We start from the raw sequence: 19,500 nt of genomic DNA, 5'->3' as shown, positions 1-19,500 counted from the left end.
CACTGTAACAGCTCCTTTACTTTGCAGTGGAAATTGACTTGTATATTTTTTGCCTCTGAGTTCTTGTGGGATTTTTTTTTATTCAAACAGAAAGTCATAAAAATTATAATCATCCTCATCAGTTCACTCATTCCCAGGTAACTAATTTTTTATTCTTCTTGATGTTTTGTAAGGCACTTTTATGAATTCATCAGTTTGCCATTAGAGTTCTGAAAATGCTTATTCGTTCAGTTACACAGTATAGTCAGTTACCAAAACCCTGTACTTGTCAGAGTGTTTTCCATGAATTCCTTGAAGATGAAACCCTTTCATAGGAATAGTTTTGCAAAAGCATTAGAGTACTGCAGTACTCTCTGTAAATGACAAAAGACTTAAAAATGACCACGGTTAAAGGTTTGTTGAAAGTTCATAATAATGCAACTGACAAGGAAATTCAGTTATTTCTGAGATATACATTTTAAAGTAACAACTAGTATTATGACTTATAATATTATACCAGAACATATAAGATATTTAGAAGTTTCGTGTAATGTCTGAAACATTTATTTTAACGTATTTCCATACAAATAACCTAAAGAAAGTTCAGTATTAGCTGTTTTTTTAATATATACTGCAGGTTATTAGTCATCAATTTTATACACATCAGTGTATACATGGCAATCCCAATCGCCCAATTCAGCACACCACCATCCCCACCCCACCGCAGTTTTCCCCACTTGGTGTCCATACATTTGTTCTCTACATCTGTGTCTGAACTTCTGCCCTGCAAAGCGTTTCATCTGCACCATTTTTCTAGGTTCCTCATACATGTGTTAATATACGATATTTCTTTTTCTCTTTCAAATAACTTCACTCTGTATGACAGTCTCTAGATCCACCCACGTCTCAACAAATGATGCAATTTCATTCTTTTTTATGGCTTACTAATATTCCATTGTTTATATGTACCACAATTTCTTTATCCATTCATCTGTCAATGGCATGTAGGTTGCTTCCATGACCTGGCTATTGTAAATAGTGTTGCAATGAACATTGGGGTGCATGGGTCTTTTAGAATTATGGTTTTCTCTGGGTATATGCTCAGTCGTGGGATTGCTGGATCATATAGTAATTCTATTTTTAGTTTTTAAGGAACCTCCATACTGTTCTCCATAGTGGCTCTATCAACTTACATTCCCACCAACAGCGCAAAAGGGTTCCATTTTTCTAATAATTAGTGGTGTTGAGAAGCTTTTCATGTTGATGCATCTCTTTTTCCTAACTTTAATGAGAATGTTACATTTGTTTCACTGTTAAGAATGATCCTTGCTATTTTTTACCTTGAAATTCTTTATCTTACAAAACAAGTTTCTCTTGATGCTTTGCAAGTAAGAATGTAAAATCGTGAATGGATTTGGCATTTCATCAAATGCTTTTTTGGTACGTAAAAGATGATGGTATTTTTCATTTACTTTGTTAATATTCTGAATTATATCATTAAATTTTCCAGTGTTGAATCATCCTTCCTTTCTATTTGGTCATGATGTATTATTCTTTTATTATATTGCTGTATTTCATTGGATGACATTCCAGTTTATGTTTTCATCTTGCTTATAAACAATGATGGCCTGTAGCTTTATTTTTTTATTGTCCTTTTTTCGTTTTGCTATCAGAGATAAGAATAGTCTCATCTGAGTAGCTTTCCAACTTTTTCTGTACTCTGAGACAATTTGCACAGTAAGAGTTAACTGTTTCTTGCAACTTTTCTAGATTTCACATATAAAATGATGTGTCCCCTGGACTTTCAGGTGTCGTACTTTGAACCAGCTTCTTATACTGGGGTATTATTCAAGCTTTTTGGTGTTTCTTGGATCCATTTTGGATATGTTTCCTCTCCAGAAAATTATTCTTTTCTCTTATCTTTTGAAAATCTTGCTGTCAAGTTTCTCCTAAGATTCTCTTTTGAGATTTAAAAAATTCTGTTGTGCACTATTTCATTCCTAGTGGTTTATTTTCCTCTTCTTTCTTAGGTGCAGTTATGCCCATGTTTTATTGCTATGTTTAATTTCTTCCAAGAATAACTTTGGTCATCAGTGTTTGGTGTTGTATGTGTTTTCTTTCATTAACTTTGTCTTTATTCTTTGTTATTTTTTACTCCTACCCCTTCTTTCTCCTCTTCTATTTTGTAGCTTCTTCAATTGAATGTTTATTTCATATATTTTCAATCACCCTTCCTTTTCCTTTTGGTACAATGAAAGATATCTGTCTCCTTTAATGCTTTTCACCCTAAACTATTAAAATTTATTTAAATAATTTAAATAAATTAAAAAAATTATTTCACAGAAATTTGTAAATATCATCATAACTTGATGATTTATGACAGTGAGCCATTCTGATGGCTGTGTAACCAGCACCTGGCTTCAGGATAGAATATTCACATTATTCTAGAGACTTCCTCACACCCCCACTCACAACCTCTCTCCCTCACAAAGGTAACCACTACTCTGACTTCTAACATAGATTACGTTGCCTCCTTTTTCTCTTTATATAAATGGAAGCAATGAATAGGTATTCTTTTGGGTCTGGATAATTTTGTTCAGTATTCTGTTTATAGAATTATTCTTATATTTTCATGTAGTTCTTGTTTATCTTCATTGCTGTATTGTATTCCATTGTATGAATACACTACAATGTACTTAACCATTCTAATGTTGACTGGCATTTGAGTTGCTTCCAGTGTTTGGCTACTGAAATAATGTTGTTTTGAACATTCTTGGACTTGACTTTCATTGCACAGATATACGCATATCCTAGGCATGAATCGTAGCACATGGGTAAGTTCAGTTTTAGTGGATACTGTCCAAATAGTTTTTCAAAGTGAATGTAATGATTTCCATTCTCCTTACTAGAGTACAGGAATTTCCACTGTTCACAACAACACCATTTCTTGTACTGTCAATCTTATGAAATTTTAGCCTTTCTTTGGATATGCAATTATATTCCATGGTGGTGTGTTATTTGTAGTTCCCTAGTAACTATCTCCAAACATTAGTTTGCAACCTGTCTGTATTGTACTTTTTCTTAGGTTTTGTTTCCAATACTGCCCTGAAGACACATTTGGGATACCCACCCAGGGCTGGGTGGTGATTCACTAGAGCTCAAGAGACCAGAGCCAAGTGTCAACCAAGGACATCACAGACTTGCAGGCTCAGCCAGCATCAGTCCTGAGCAAGGCTTCTGCCCAGCGTGGCCCTGTAGAATCAGCAAGCCTAAGAAATATTATCAACTCACTGCACTAAAGTCTGCTGGGGGTTCCTGCTGATATACTCCAACCCATTTTTGAAATAGTAGTGTTTACCAGCATCCTCACCTATCCAGAACATAAGTAAAAACTTGGGAGTTTCTTGCTTATTAATGAAAGCTATGAAGTCTAAGTCCAACTGGGCCCAGAACCCAAGTTGTAGCATAATGGTATTTCATCCAACCAAAGAAGAATTTAATGATTTCAATAAATACATTGCTTATATGGAATCCCAAGGTGCACACCGAGCAGGCCTGGCTAAGATCATTCCACCCAAGGACAGGAAAGCCAGAGAGACCTATGATGACATCGATGACATCTTAATAGCCGCTCCCCTCCAGCAGGTGATTTCTGGGCGGGCAGGTGTGTTTACTCAGCACCACAAAAAGAAGAAAGCCATGACTGTGAGCGAGTATCGCCGCTTGGCAAACAGTGAAAAACACCAGACTCCATTCTACTCTGATTTTGAGGATCTGGAGCGAAAATATTGGAAAACACGCCCCTATGGTTCACCAGTATATGGTGCGGACGTCAGTGGCTCCTTATTCAATGAAAACACGAAGCAGTGGAACCTTGGACATCTGGGAACCATTCAGGACCTGCTGGAACAGGAGTGCGGAGTGGTCATCGAGGGCGTCAACACCCCCTACCTTTACTTTGGCATGTGGAAGACCGCCTTCGCCTGGCACACGGAGGACATGGACCTTTACAGCATCAACTACCTGCACTTCGGGGAGCCCAAGACTTGGTACGCGGTGCCCCCGGAGCACGGCCGGCGCCTGGAAGGCCTGGCCAGGGAGCTTTTCCCGGGCAGCTCGCGGGGCTGTAAGGCCTTCCTGCGGCACAAGGTGGCTCTCATCTCGCCCACGGTCCTCAAGGACAACGGCATCCCCTTCGGTCGGGTCACTCAGGAGGCTGGAGAGTTCATAGTGACGTTTCCCTATGGCTACCACTCCGGCTTCAACCATGGTTTCAACTGCGCGGAAGCCATCAATTTCGCCTCACCGCGCTGGATCGGTTATGGAAAAGTGGCATCGCAGTGCAGTTGCGGGGAGGCGCAGGTCGCCTTCTCCATGGACGCCTTTGTGCGCATCCTGCAACCGGAGCGCTACGAGCTGTGGAAACGCGGGCAGGACCGGACCGCGGTGGACCACACGCAGCCCACGATGCCCAGCAGCCAGTTCCTGAACGCCTGGAGGGAGGTCCGCGCGCCTGGGGGACCCGCGCTCCGCCGGAGGCACTGTCCGTCCCGCAGCGCCTCGCACCGCCGTCCGCCCGTGGCCGCCTGCCATGGGACCCGCTGTCGAGCCCCTGTGAATCCTGCGTCCCCGCCCGCCTCGCCGGCCCGGGGTTCTTGCTCTGCTGCCCAGTTCGAGGCTGCGGCTGCCTACAGCTCCGCGGAACCCAGCCTGACTCCGCCGCTGACCGCAGGTCCATCTGCTGCGGATCTCCACCTACCAGGACGATACGGTCCTCGTCGTCGTCCTCGGGAAGACGGAACTCAGGATCCGACTGTCCAGGCCCGGACTAAGAGGCACTTGTCCTTAGATACAATGCACCCATCTCTGGACTTAGAAGCTCAGCTCCCGTTTGCTGGCGATCCCTTGATGGACAACCCTGCATTGCTGAGCCCATGGCTGCAGCATCCTTCTAAGCCTTCCGGGTGCTGTTGCGCCCCTGATCTTCAACCCTTGGGTCCTCCATTGGATCCCGAAAATCCGATGCACCCTGGCCCATGCCTGCCATCTCTGGAGGGTATTACATCCAGTGTCCTTGACAGCCTCCCTTTGATTCCTCCCTACGTCCCTGGGACTGTGAGAGTGTTTCCCAGGGACGATGCTGGGAACTGCAGGGCCCCCGTGAACTTCTGTGAGGATTTAAGTTTGGACCAATCATATTCCTCTGAGAGTCTTGTCCCAGCTGCAGAGACCAGTCTCCCGCACACCCTTGACTGTGATCCCCTGGGGCTAAAGCTAGAGGCACCTGCATCTCTTGAGTCCTGCGAGGAATTCCTCACCAATGCATGGTATTCAATCTGTGAGCCCATGACGACTGAAGACTTTGCTAAATGTGACTTTATCTGACCCTCCACCCCAGAAACCACAGAAGCTCTTTTTTTAAAAAAATAAATGTATTAATTTTTGGTTGCATTGGGTCTTTGTTGCTGCGTGTGGGCATTCTATAGTGTAGCGAGCAGGGGGCTACTCTTCATTGTGGTGCGTGGGCTTATTGCAGTGGCTTCTCTTGTTGCAGAGCATGAGCTCTAGGCACACAGGCTTCGGTAGTTGTGGCACGTGGGCTCAGTAGTTGTGGTTCGTGGGCTAGAGCGCAGGTTCAGTAGGTGTGGTGCATGGGCTTAGTTGCTCCGCGGCATGTGGGATCTTCCCGGGCCAGGGCTCGAACCCGTGTCCCCTGCATTGGCAGGTGGATTCTTAACCACTGCACCACCAGGGAAGTCTCTAAAAGAATCATCTTTAATGGATATGGGCTCAGTCAGAGATTCTAAAACTATGGTCCAGCACCAACAGCAGCATCTCATAATTTGTTAGATGTGCAAACTCTGTGGCTCCACCTCAGATCTACTGAATCAAGAGTCTTTGTGGTTGGGCTTCCCTGGTGGCATAGTGGTTGGGAGTCCGCCTGCCAATGCAGGGGACACGGGTTCGTGCCCCGGTCCGGGAAGATCCCACGTGCCGCGGAGCGGCTGGGCCCGTGAGCCATGGCCGCTGAGCCTGCGCGTCCGCAGCCTGTGCTCCGCAACGGGAAAGGCCACAACAGTGAGAGGCCCGCGTACCACAAAAAAAAAAAAAAGAATCTTTGTGGTTGAAGCCTAGCAAGCTGTGGTTTGACAAGCCCTGCAGGTGATTCTGATGCACCTACTAGGCTAAGTCAGTCTTGATAATTAACATCAAATCTGACTAGGATCCCTTCTTATAAAGGAAACAAAGCACAGCTGGGAAGGGCAGCTTCTTTTGCCCTCTCTCGTCTCCTCCCCTTCCTGAATGTGGACAGTGGGCAGGGATACAGAGAATCAGTTCCTGGTGTTGGGGACAGACAAAATAAGGCAACAGGGGTTCCTTGAGACGAAGCATCAACTAGAAGGTGAGAAAAGTGAGTTGTATGAAACAAAATTACCTTGCTTCTGGTTACTGTTAGTTTGTCTTTCCCTGTAGTTTGAATTAAGCCTTTAATCAAAGTTCCAACCTCATCTCTGCCCCTTGCTTGAATAAAAATTAGACCAGGACCATATTATATGGAAAAAAACCACCTGTGGTCACCTTGATGGTAATGGGGGTTATCCAGAAAACCTTCAAAGAAGTGGAATTGGAGTGAGAACTGGCCTCTGCACCTGGAGACTCCCCTCCCCTCTTTGGCAGGTTCTGAGTTTGCTCCTATTAATGAAAGAGGCTTCATTATAGTTCCTACAAATGTCTGTGGGTACCATAGGGATAACCAACTACATCTCCTCTTCTAATACAATCTTGCACTCATATTTTTGCTACTTGCAAAAAATTTGTAAAGTACAAAATAACAAAAATAAACTATTTTAACCCAGAACACATAAGTAGCCTTTATTAATGATTTTGTTAATATTTTTGTATACTTTTTTTAAATTTTGTGTACCATTGGAGAAAATTTTATTAAGAAAATTAGCCAACAAAATTTACTGGGATTGACTGGTAAGATTGCTTTTATCTATATTGAAAGAAGGATTGAGGGGAAGAGAAAGAAAATATCCACTTGGTGTGATATCAGTTGCAGTGTTGATATCCTTCTTGGGAAAAATTCAGAAGCAAATCTTCTAGGGATTAGATGATGTTTTCAAATGTATTTCACATATCACAGCAATTTCTGTATATTTTTGAAAACCTCTGAGTGTGTGTGAGCTTACAGGCACACATGCAAATGAGAAGGGGAGAGAAGAAAGTCAGATATTCCCACCCTTCTGAAAGACTTTTTAATCTTTGAGGGGATCTTGTCTCTGGAGAAAAATAGCAAGAAAAAGAGGCCATGTTTTTCAAGGATAAATGAAACTGGGAAATTTTTTTTCTCTTTTATCTGCTTTTTCTTTTTTTTTTTTTTTAATTGTGAGAAGCTGGTTTCAGGTAGGTGATAGGCTAAGCAGGGGTGATTATTGATGAAAGATTTCATATAATGGCTTTGAAAGGAATAGTACAGATGTTTTTTTTTTTACTGTTATCGTTCACTGAATTGGTTTGTATAAAGGAGGAAATTCATCCAATTTGTTCTTGTGGTTATTCCTTCCCTGTTTCTGTGAGTTTATTACTTATTTCAAGGAACAGAGGGGAGAAGAGCCCCACTTAGAACCTTTGACACCAGGAGGCTTCTTAAATGTCTGTTTTCATGTAAACCCAGGATGGGGCTTGTGGGCATTCCCACCTAGGAATATTGTACTCATGCTGCAGTGGCCAAATCTCCAAAAGAATGAGGAATGGGGAGAAGCTATGAGAAGCTCTGCTCTGTGTAATAGTAGGGTGCTTGTTCTCAGTGCTAGAACGGGGGCTGTGATGCAGAACTCTCTAATCTAAGGGAGCTGTATTCAGAGACAATTGGCAGGCTATGGCATGATCAAGCAAAAGGAAACCTGAGTCCTGGTTGTGGGCTGATTGGGTCTCCGGGGGAAAAGAGGATCCCAGGACTCATGAACTCACTTCTTCATGCTTTACTATGCCTAGAGTCCTCACACAGCTTCAGTATGTCTCCCATCTCTTTGTGGCTCCACTAGGAGCCTAAAGGGATCCTGATGTCATCTACCTCTAAGGGCAGCTGAGACCCTCTGTGGCTCTGAGAAACTCTTATTAAAAGCCACACCAAGGTTCAAGAGCGTGGTGGAGCAGTCTAGGGATTCATTTTAGGAGGTGTGGGAGCATGAGAAAGCCTTTTACTCCTACCCTACAAATTGAGAACTAAATGAAAGAAGGTCCAACTAACTAAAGCCCACCTCCTTGATTGTGAGTTCCTTAGCTGAGACCTTTGGCCATTTCCTACTGTGTCTTTTAAGCCAGGTTGAAGAGCTCCAAGTAGAGATACTTGAGATCTGTTACTATCGTGGGTCATGATATGGAGAGTGGGGGTGGGACTTAGAATGCTGAGTGTGAAAAACAGATGAAATCTCCACTCTGGGTTATATACAGATATGTCTGTTTTCCTACATCATTCTTCTACAACAAATTTCAAAGTTTTGAAAATCTTTTAAATGCTTTCCCTATTTCATCAACTACTGTCTCACATTTGGGTTTTCTCTCTCTCTCTCTTGCTCGATTTTTATTACCTTTGCTTCAATTCCTGTATTTTTGCTTTTCTCGTGAGTGAGCTCCCTCTCTCTTTTGTTGTCATTTTGTTCATGTACTCAATAATAGTAGTAATTAAAACTTCTGCAAGGCACTGATCCAATTACCCCCCTTTGAGATAGGTACCTAGTTTGTTTTGCAAATGGGAACATGGCCGCATGTCATCTCAAGTTGACCAGGGCTAGTGAACAATGGGTCTGAGAATCAAACTCAGCAGTTTAGCTTCAGGGCCTGTGCTCTTAACCATGCTCTCCACTGTCTTTTTCACTTTGGGTGTTAAGAAACGGCAGAAGCTTCATGCCAACTCCTTGAAATGGGATTTTCTACCACCGAGAATAATTTTGAAATGTGCAGGAAGCTTTGCCTGTTGTCTCCCGTATCCATATCTCATATTGTCTACAACCCTGCTGATATTCCCCAAGGATTATCTTTCTTTTGGATTTGTTGGCACATCTATTAAAGTAAGGACAGTTTACTTTGGTCCAGGCACTGTTTGAACCTCTTTTTCTCTATATCTGCCCGCAGGGTCACAGTAACCCTTTTATGCAAATTTCTCTACAAATGCATCTCTTCTTTTGCACTGCTTTTTCTAAGTTCCTCTCTACTCCTTATGTCTCTATTGTTCTAGTCTCATCTCTGATCCTTTACCTGGACGTTACTTTCCTCTTCCTTTCTTCCTATTACATAATCCCAAATACCCCTTGTCCTGTTAGGCATGACCTCCTCACATGTTTGTGGAATCAGTCAGGACAGGAGAACCTTCACTCCAGCTTCTGGAAATGAGGCCACATCACAGGAACGTGACTGAACATTCTGGAAAACTTCTTTTGCCACTTCCTCCCTTTGATCCTACATCTTTATTGCTGGGTCTCAGGTAAGAACAAGCGGCAGCCATTTCTCACTCTGGGATATTTAGATGATCAACACATCTTTCGTTATGAAAGTGAAGAGCAAGGGCAGAGCCCTGGAATGTGGGTAGAGACATTCCAGATTTTTGTACTGAGATCCGGGCCAGACAGAGGACTGAAGGAGAAGGAGAAAGATTTCAGAGTGATTTTGTCAGACATCATGGTTTAGTAGGGCCAGAGGAGAGGTGCATATAAGAAGACAGTCAAAAGCCTGTGGCAAGGACAGGGCCTGTTCCTTCACAGCAGAATGGTAATATAGACACTAGATTTTTGCAAAAAGATGCCATGTCTCAGAGCCAGCATCAGAAACTTCCACAATCCAGAAGAGTGGGAGGTCACAAGAACAAGCCTGACTGTCCCTTCAGAGTATGGGAGGCACGGGGACTGTGAGAATAGAACAATTTCTGTCTGAGAGTGGGGGCAAGTTTCAGTCTCTTCGGGCCACACTTACTGGTAAAGTCCAGTGGATGACTCAGCTATGGGTATTTAACATCTGTCTATTAAAGGCAGGATAGGCCACCCTCTACTCAGAAATATTCCCATGGACAGAAGTCCACAAGGCCCATATTAATAAGACTTTCAGTGAAATATGGAGACATCAGGAGTTTCCTGCAGAGGAGAGGTACTGACCTTCTTCACCACTCAGTCCTAGAATCACCAAGTCTTTTCCTGGTGCTCTATGAGGAGATGAACATCTCTCCCACTCAGTATTGTGCATATCTGTGTCAACACTCTTTTACTATGTTGTATTCAGAGTAATTGTCCAGTTGTCCTTGAAGGGCCCCACAACAGAAGAAATATTAACTGTGCCAATTTTCCAGAGAACTAGAGATGCATTTAATAGAAATCTGGATCTTGAAGTGTGGAGCTATCTCATTGAATCCACTATATCCAGGGCCCTCACTCTCTGGATGCAGATCCCTGAGATCAGCTTCTTAGGAAGAGCAGATAAAGCGGGTTTTATTCCTCCCCTCCTTACCCCCAAATAGACTCAACAATATATCCCATCCCTCATTCTCTTCCTACAACGTAACTTCAATACTGCTCCCCGTTGAAAGTGTTCCATCCCTTTGAACATGGGTAGGGTTGTGGCAATAACAGATAAGACACTCTGTGTTGCACAAAAGGTAGAATAACTTCCATCTGATAGTAATGGGATCCTCACTCTAGGAGGCAAACTACTATGCTGTGAGGAAGCCCCCAAGCAACTACATGAAGAGGTTATATGAAGATATTCTGGGCAACAGCCCCAGCTGAGGTAACTCAGAGAGGTCAACTGCCAGACTTGTGAGTGAGGTCTTCTGTGTTTCCAGTGCATGTTCAGTTACCAAGAGAATGACCACTAGGTGGGTCTACAGACCCAACAGACTCACTATGCTCTGGGATTTTCCAGAGCTGCATTTCTTACCTGATTCTCATTAGTTCCCAGTCTAACATGAGGTGAGGGTTACGCTTCAGGTCTCCAGGTATCAATTAAATCTCATACCCTGTGTGAAATCTAAATGTATGCATCTTCCCATTTTCCTAATAAACAGTCATTTGAGTTATTAGCCATAGGTCCCTTTGGATTAGGACTGGGTAATCATTACAGTATATAATACTGTGTCATGGTGTCACAGGGAACTTACGCCTAGGGATGTGGTCACCTCATCAATCAAGGAGTTCGAAGTCTGAAAATTGTCTCAGTCCTGGGAACTGGAAGAAAGGATCATTACATTAATTGGAGAAAACAACCCTCTGCCTCCTGATCACACTTTCTTGATTTCTTTTGATTATATCTTAAAGCAGTATTCTTGGCTTCTCTTGTATCTATTATGCCCCCGGGGATCCTATTCATTTTATTAACTATCTCTGCAATTCCATGTGGGCCAAGCCATCTTGGTTCCTGCTCAGTCCTTGCTGGCCATTACAAAAATGCAGCCTGCTGGCATCTGGCGGTTAAATGCCCTATCATCTGAGTGATATCAGTAGCCAAGCTCTGTAAACACTTTTATCATCATCCCAATCCTGGAGAGGATAGCTACCACTGAACTTCTTTCTGATGCTAGATCCCTCTCACCAGCACATTTGTGATAACCTTGGTGAATAGCGCATTCTCTTTATTGACAAACACAATGCTATGGTTGACCTTCTGACCTCATAATATATCCACTCCAAGATACAAATGCCCTTTTGCCTTTTTTTTTTTTTTTTTTTTTTGCGGTACGCGGGCCTCTCACTGTTGTGACCTCTCCCGTTGCGGAGCACAGGCTCCGGACGCGCAGGCTCAGCGGCCATGGCTCACGGGCCCAGCCGCTTCGTGGCACGTGGGATTTTCCCGGACCGGGGCACGAACCCGTGTCCCCTGCATAGGCAGGCGGACTCCCAACCACTGCGCCACCAGGGAAGCCTCTTTTGCCTTTTAATCCCGTCCTGTCCCATCTTACAGAGCAATTCATGCATTTCATTGTTACTAAGCATGGGCCATTGCTTTTTCCAGGCTTGTAGGAGCCTGCAAGCCACAAATGTTCTAATCTTCTAATATCCTTCCAGAGTGTTATATCCTATATCCTGAGAAGGTGCTCCCAGACCAATAAACTCTCTCTTACCCTGTTTTATGTTCTAGCCCCCTTGATCAGGCATGCTCAAAATCCAGTCCTAAGGGGACTCTCACAATTTCTTCAAGTACATGCTGGATAATTCTCCCAGCTTCTTTAGGATATAGTATCTTAATTCTCAGGCTAAATGTCTTCATGGTTAGGCTTTGCTGAGACTTAAGGAAGCCAGGAGAGGAGGGGGGGCAAATTTTGAGGGGGTTCCCTTTTGACTCATAGGGGAGAAACCTCTGCAGTGTCTCCCTTCATAGTAGTTCCAGGTTTAATAGGAAGAGTGAGACATTTCTGTGATCTTTGTGGATCCAGAGAAGTCTTGTCTTCTGTCTTGTCAGGCTTTTCAGTTCATTTGGATAAATATCTCAGAGTGAAATTGCTGAGCTGTGTGATGATTCTTCGTTTAGTTCTATAAAAACAAAACAAGCAAAAATCAACTGCCAAATTGTCTCCCAGAGTGACTGTACCATTGTTCACTCCCACCAGCAGTAAAGGAGAGTTCTTGTTGCTCTGCATCCTTACCAGCATTTGATGTTGTCAGTTTTTAAAAATTTTATTTTAGCCGTTCTAACAGACATATAGCAATATGTCACTGTGGTTTTAATTCCAATGCCTCTAATGACTAATGCTTGAGTACATTTTCATATGTGTTCTTTAGTGAAGTTTCTATCTTTTGCCCATGTAAAAAATTGGGTTGTTTGCTTTCTAATTTTTGAGTTTTAAGTGTTCATTTTATATTCTGAATATGAGTTCCTTATCAGTTGTTTGACTGCAAATATATTCTCAGAGTGTGGATTGGTTTACATTCTTATAATTATATCTTTCAGAGAGTGAAAGTTTTAAATTTTGATAAAGTCAAATTTATCTATATTTCTTTCATGGGTTGTACTTTTGGTGTTTTATCTAAGGCTGTTCTTTCTCCATTGAAGTGCCATTACACTTGTAAAAAATCAGCTGACTGTATTTCTGCAGGTCTCCTCTTCACTTTCTGTTTAGTTCTAATGATCAGTATGTCTATCCTTTTTCAATACTGTGTTGTTGTAATACTGTGGAATTCCACTAAGTTTTAAAATCAAGTAACGTGAGTATTCTGATTTTATTTTTTAGGATTGTTTTGGCTATTCTATTTGTTTGGTATACCATAACAAATTTTAAAAACATCTTGTGGGTACCTACAAAATTTTTCTAGAGTTTTGTTAGAGATTACACTGAATTGATAGATCATATATAGGAAGATTACCACCTTATCAGTATTAAATTGTTCAGTGTATGAACATGATATGTTTCTCCGTTTATCTAGATCTTTCTTTTCTTTCATCAATGTTCTGTAGCTGTTGCCATGCTGATCCTGCACATATTTTGTTAAAAATGATAACTAGTTAATTCACTTTCTTAAAACTTAAAATTATGTGTTCAGACATAATTGACAAAGAATAAACTCCACATACTTAAAATGTACAATTTGACAAACTTTTGATATATGTAAACACTTACAAAGCCGCCATCACAGTCAAGACAATGAACATATCAATACATTACCTGCAAAAGTTTCCTTTGCCTCTTTAATTTATCTTCTTTTTGTAGTATAAAAACACTTAACATGAGATCTACCCATTTAACACATTTTTAATTATATAATACATTATTGTTAAGTATAGCTATAATGTTGTATATCAGACCTCTAGAACTTATTGCATTTTGTTAATTCACTTTTTCAAGTTATTATAAATATGAGGTTCAAAAAAATTAAAATACAAGTTTTTCATTACTTGTATATGGGAATGAAATCAACTTTTATATATTGACCTTTTATTCTCTGACCTTGTTAAACTTACTTATTACTTCCAGGATTTTTTTAGTAGATACTTTGGAATTTTCTACACACACAGTCATGTCATCTATGAATACATATAGTTATAAATATACCTCTTTAAATAAACTTCATCCACCTTCAGTAATACTATATTACTTTTCATGTAATGTAAAATCCTTATAGTATTTCCAATTCCTCTTTTCCATTTCTTGTGTCATCGTTGTCATAAGTTTCATAAACACATACATTGTTAAACTATTGCTTTAGACAGTAAGTTATTTTTAAAAAATTAAAATATAAGAGCATATGTTTTGTCTTTATTGAATGTCCAGTGTTCTTCATTTTGTAGATCAGTTTTCTTCCAGCACCATATGCTTTTGTCTGAAGAACTTCGCTGTGTATTTCTTACAGATTAGGCCTGACGGCACTGAATTCTCTCATTGTCTTTTTTTGGAAAATTCTAATATTTATTTTACTGTTGAAGTATATTTTCACTGGATATAGAATTGTGGGTTGACAGTTGTTTTCTTTCAGCAATCTAAAGATGTCACTTACCTGTCTTCTTGCTTGCATGGTTTCTGATAAGGTTTCTGCCATAATTTTTGTCTTTATTCTTCTGTATATAATATTCATTTCTCTTTTTTCTATTTCGGTGGCTCCCTTCAAGAATTTCTCTTTGTTATTGGTTTTTATTCAGTTTGAATATGACTTGCCTGAGTGTGTTTTTTGTTTGCTTATTCATTTTGTATTTTTCTGTTTCATATTCTCTGAAAATCGTGGATCTTTTTTTTTTTATTTATCTTATTTTATTTATTTATTTTTTTCATTCCTTACTTATTTTTTTTTTAACATCTTTATTGGGGTATCATTGCTTTACAATGGTGTGTTAGTTTCTGCTTTATAACAAAGTGAATCAGTTTTATACATATACATATGTTCCCATATCTCTTCCCTCTTGCATCTCCCTCCCTCCCACCCTCATTATCCCACCCCTCTAGACGGTCACAAACAACCGAGCTGATCTCCTTGTGCTATGTGGCTGCTTCCCACTAGCTATCTATTTTATGTTTGGTACTGTATATATGTCCATGCAAATCTCTCACTTTGTCACAGCTTACCCTTCCCCCTCCCCATATCCTCAAGTCCATTCTCTAGTAGTCTGTGTCTTTATTCCCGTCTTACCCCTGGGTTCTTCATGACCTTTTTTTTTTTTCCCCTTAGATTCCATATACATGTGTTAGCATATGGTATTTGATCTTCTCTTTCTGATTTACTTCACTCTGTATGACAGACTCTAGGTCTATCCACCTCACTACAAATATCTCAATTTCCTTTCTTTTTATGGCTGAGTAATATTTCATTGTATATATATGCCACATCTTCTTTATCCATTCGTCCGATGATGGACACTTAGGTTGCTTCCACGTCCTGGCTATTGTAAATAGAACTGCAATGAATATTTTGGTACATGACGCTTTTTGAATTATGGTTTTCTCAGGGTATATGCCCAGTAGTGGGATTGCTGGGTCATACGGTAGTTCTATTTGTAGTTTTTTAAGGAACCTCCATACTGTTCTCCATAGTGGCTCTATCAATTTACATTCCCACCAACAGTGCAAGAATGTTCCCTTTTCTCCACACCCTCTCCAGCGTTTATTGTTTGTAGATTTTTTGATGATGGCCATTGTGACCCGTGTGAGATGATTCTCATTGTAGTTTTGATTTGTATTTCTCTAATGATTAATGATGTTGAACATTCTTTCATGTGTTCATTGGCAATTTGTATATCTTCTTTGGAGAAATGTCTATTTAGGTCTTCTGCCCATTTTTGGATTGGGTTCTTTGGTATTTTTTTGTTATTGAGCTGCATGAGCTGCTTGTAAATCTTGGAGATTAATCCTTTATCAGTTGCTTCATTTGCAAATATTTTCTCCCATTCTGAGGGTTGTCTTTTTGTCTTGTTTTTGGTTTCCTTTGCTGTGCAAAAGCTTTTAAGTTTCATTAGGTCCCACTGGTTTATTTTTGTTTTTATTTCCATTTCTCTAGGAGGTGGGTCAAAAAGGATCTTGCTGTGATTTATGTCATAGTGTGTTCTGCCTATGTTTTCCTCTAAGAGTTTAATAGTGTCTGACCTTACATTTAGGTCTTTAATACATTTTGAGTTTATTTTTGTGTATGGTGTTAGGGAGTGTTCTAATTTCATTCTTTTACATGTAGCTGTCCAGTTTTCCCAGAACCACTTATTGAAGTGGCTGTCTTTTCTCCACTGTATATTCTTGCCTTCTTTATCAAAGATAAGGTGACCATATGTGCGTGGCTTTATCTCTGTGCTTTCTATCCTTTTCCATTGATCTATGTTTCTGTTTTTGTGCCAGTACCATACTGTATTGATTACTGTAGCTTTGTAGTATAGTCTGAAGTCAGGGAGCCTGATTCCTCCAGCTCCATTTTTTGTTCTCAAGATTGCTTTGGCTATTCGGGGTCTTTTGTGTTTCCATACAAATTGTGAATTTTTTTTTTCTATTTCTGTGAAAAATGCCAGTGGTAGTTTGATCAGGATTGCATTGAATCTGTAGATTGCTTTGGGTAGTAGAGTCATTTTTATAATGCTGATTCTTCCAATCCAAGAACATGGTATATCTCTCCATCTATTTTTATCATCTTTAATTTGTTTTATCAGAGTCTTATAATTTTCTGCATACAAGTCTTTTGTCTCCTTAGGTAGGTTTATTCCTAGATATTTTATTCTTTTTGTTGCAATGGTAAATGGGATTGTTTTCTTAATTTTACTTTCAGATTTTTCATCATTAATGTATAGGAATGCAAGAGATTTCTGTGCATAAATTTTGTATCCTACTACTTTACCAAATTCATTCATTAGCTCTAGTAGTTTTCTGGTAGCATCCTTAGGATTCTCTATGTAGAGTATCATGTCATCTGAAAACAGTGACAGTTTCACTTCTTCTTTTCCAATTTGGATTCCTTTTATTTCTTTTTCTTCTTTGATTGCTGTGGCTCAAACTTCCAAAACTACGTTGAATAATAGTGGTGAGAGTGGGCAACCTTGTCTTGTTCCTGATCTTAGTGGAAATGGTTTCAGTTTTTCACCATTGAGGATGATGTTGGCTGTAGGTTTGTCATATATGGCCTTTATTATGTTGAGGAAAGTTCCCTCTATGCCTGCTTTCTGCAGGGTTTTTATTATAAATGGGTGTTGAATTTTGTCAAAAGCTTTCTCTGCATCTATTGAGATAATCATGTGGTTTCTCTCCTTCAATTTGTTAATATGGTGTATCACATTGATTGATTTGTGTATATTGAAGAATCCTTGCATTCCTGGGTTAAACCCCACTTGACCATGGTGTATGATCCTTTTAATGTGCTGTTGGATTCTGTTTGCTAGTATATTGTTGAGGATTTTTGCATCTATGTTCATCAGTGATATTGGCCTGTAGTTTTCTTCCTTTGTGACATCTCTGGTTTTGGTATCAGGGTGATGGTGGCCTCGTAGAATGAGTTTGTGAGTTTTCCTTCCTCTGCTATATTTTGGAAGAGTCTGAGAAGGACAGGTGTTAACTCTTCTCTAAATGTTTGATAGAATTTGCCTGTGAAGCCATCTGGTCCTGGGCTTTTGTTTGTTGTAAGATTTTTAATCACAGTTTCAATTTCAGTGCTTGTGATTGGTCTGTTCATATTTTCTATTTCTTTCTGGTTCAGTCTCAGCATGTTGTGCATTTCTAAGAATTTGTCCATTTCTTCCAGGTTGTTCATTTTATTGGCATAGAGTTGCTTGTAGTAATCTCTCATGATCCTTTGTTTTTCTGCAGTGTCAGTTGTTACTTCTCCTTTTTCATTTCTAATTTTATTGATTTGAGTCTTCTCCCTTTTTTTCTTGATGAGTCTGGCTAATTGTTTATCAATTTTGTTTATTTTCTCAAAGAACCAGCTTTTAGTTTTATTTATCTTTGCTATCGTTTCCTTCATTTCTTTTTCATTTATTTCTGATCTGATCTTTATGATTTCTTTCCTTCTGCTAACTTTGGGGGTTTTTTATTCTTCTTTCTCTAATTGCTTTAGGTGCAAGGTTAGGTTGTTTATTCGAGATGTTTCCTGTTTCTTAAGGTAGGATTGTATTGCTATAAACTTCCCTCTTAGACCTGCTTTTGCTGCATCCCATAGGTTTTGGGTCATCGTGTCTCCATTGTCATTTGTTTCTAGGTATTTTTTGATTCCCTCTTTGATTTCTTCAGTGATCACTTGGTTATTAAATAGTGCATTGTTTAACCTCCATGTGTTTGTACTTTTTACAGATCTTTTCCTGTAATTGATATCTAGTCTCATAGTGATGTGGTCAGAAAAGATACTTGATATGATTTCAATTTTCTTAAATTTACCAACGCTTGATTTGTGACCCAAGATATAATCTATCCTGGAGAATGTTCCATGAGCACTTGAGAAAAATGTATATTCTGTTGTTTTGGATGGAATGTCCTATAAATATCAATTAAGTCCATCTTGTTTAATGTAATGTATCATTTAAAGCTTGTGTGTCCTTATTTATTTTCGTTTTGGATGCTCTGTCCATTGGTGAGAGTTGGGTGGTAAAGTCCCCTACTATGATTGTGTTACTGTCGATTTCCCATTTTATGGCTGTTAGTATTTGCCTTATGTATTGTGGTGCTCCTATATTGGCTGCATAAATATTTACAATTGTTATGTCTCCTTCTAGGACATATCCCTTGATCATTATGTAGTGTCCTTCTTTGTCTCCTGTAATAGTCTTTATTTTAAAGTCAATTTTGTCTGATATGAGAATTGCTACTCTAGCTTTCTTTTGATTTCCCTTTGTATGTAATATCTTTTTCCATTCCCTCAGTTTCAGTCTGTATGTGTCCCTAGGTCTGAAGTGGGTCTCTTGTAGACAGCATATTTATGGGTCTTGTTTTTATATCCATTCAGCCAGTCTGTGTCTTTTGGTGGGAGCATTTAATTCCTTTACATTTAAGGTAATTATTGATATGTATGTTCCTATTCCCATTTTCTTAATTGTTTTGGGTTTGTTATTGTAGGTCTTTTCCTTTTCTTATGTTTCTTGCCTAGAGAAGTTCCTTTAGCATTTGTTGTAAAGCTGGTTTGGTGGTGCTGAACTCTCTCAGCTTTTGCTTGTCTGTAAAGCTTTTAATTTCTCCATCAAATCTGAATGAGATCCTTGCTGGGTAGAGTAATCTTTGGTGTAGGTTTTTCTCCTTCATCACTTTAAATATATCCTGCCAGTCCCTTCTGGCTTGCAGAGTTTCTGCTGAAAGATCAGCTGTTAGCCTTATGGGGATTCCTTTGTGTGTTATTCGTTGTTTTCCCCTTGCTGCTTTTAATATGTTTTCTTTGTATGTAATTTTTGATAGTTTGATTAATATGAGTCTTGTCATGTTTCTCCTTGGATTTATCCTGTATGGGACTCTCTGTGCTTCCTGGACTTGATTAACTATTTCCTTTCCCATATTAGGGAAGTTTTTAACTATAATCTCTTCAAATATTTTCTCAGTAACTTTCTTTTTCCCTTCTTCTCCTGGGACCCCTATAATTCGAATGTTAGTGTGTT

The 19,500-nt window shown here is 39.9% G+C and overlaps 1 protein-coding gene across 1 annotated transcript; it reads left to right on the top strand.

Annotated features, from left to right (window-relative positions):
* Positions 1 to 3,344: 3,344 nt before the first annotated feature.
* LOC132597766 (lysine-specific demethylase 4D-like) lies at positions 3,345 to 5,364 on the top strand. Its single transcript, XM_060304465.1, has one exon. The coding sequence runs from the start codon at positions 3,394 to 3,396 to the stop codon at positions 5,362 to 5,364; it is 1,971 nt and encodes a 656-aa protein (XP_060160448.1). The 5' UTR covers positions 3,345 to 3,393.
* Positions 5,365 to 19,500: the final 14,136 nt, after the last annotated feature.

The sequence above is a fragment of the Globicephala melas genome, chromosome 8 (genome assembly GCF_963455315.2).
Source record: "Globicephala melas chromosome 8, mGloMel1.2, whole genome shotgun sequence".
Taxonomy (NCBI): domain Eukaryota; kingdom Metazoa; phylum Chordata; class Mammalia; order Artiodactyla; family Delphinidae; genus Globicephala; species Globicephala melas.
The sequence above is the reverse complement of the archived record's forward strand: the minus strand, read 5'-3'. Positions and strand labels throughout refer to the sequence as shown.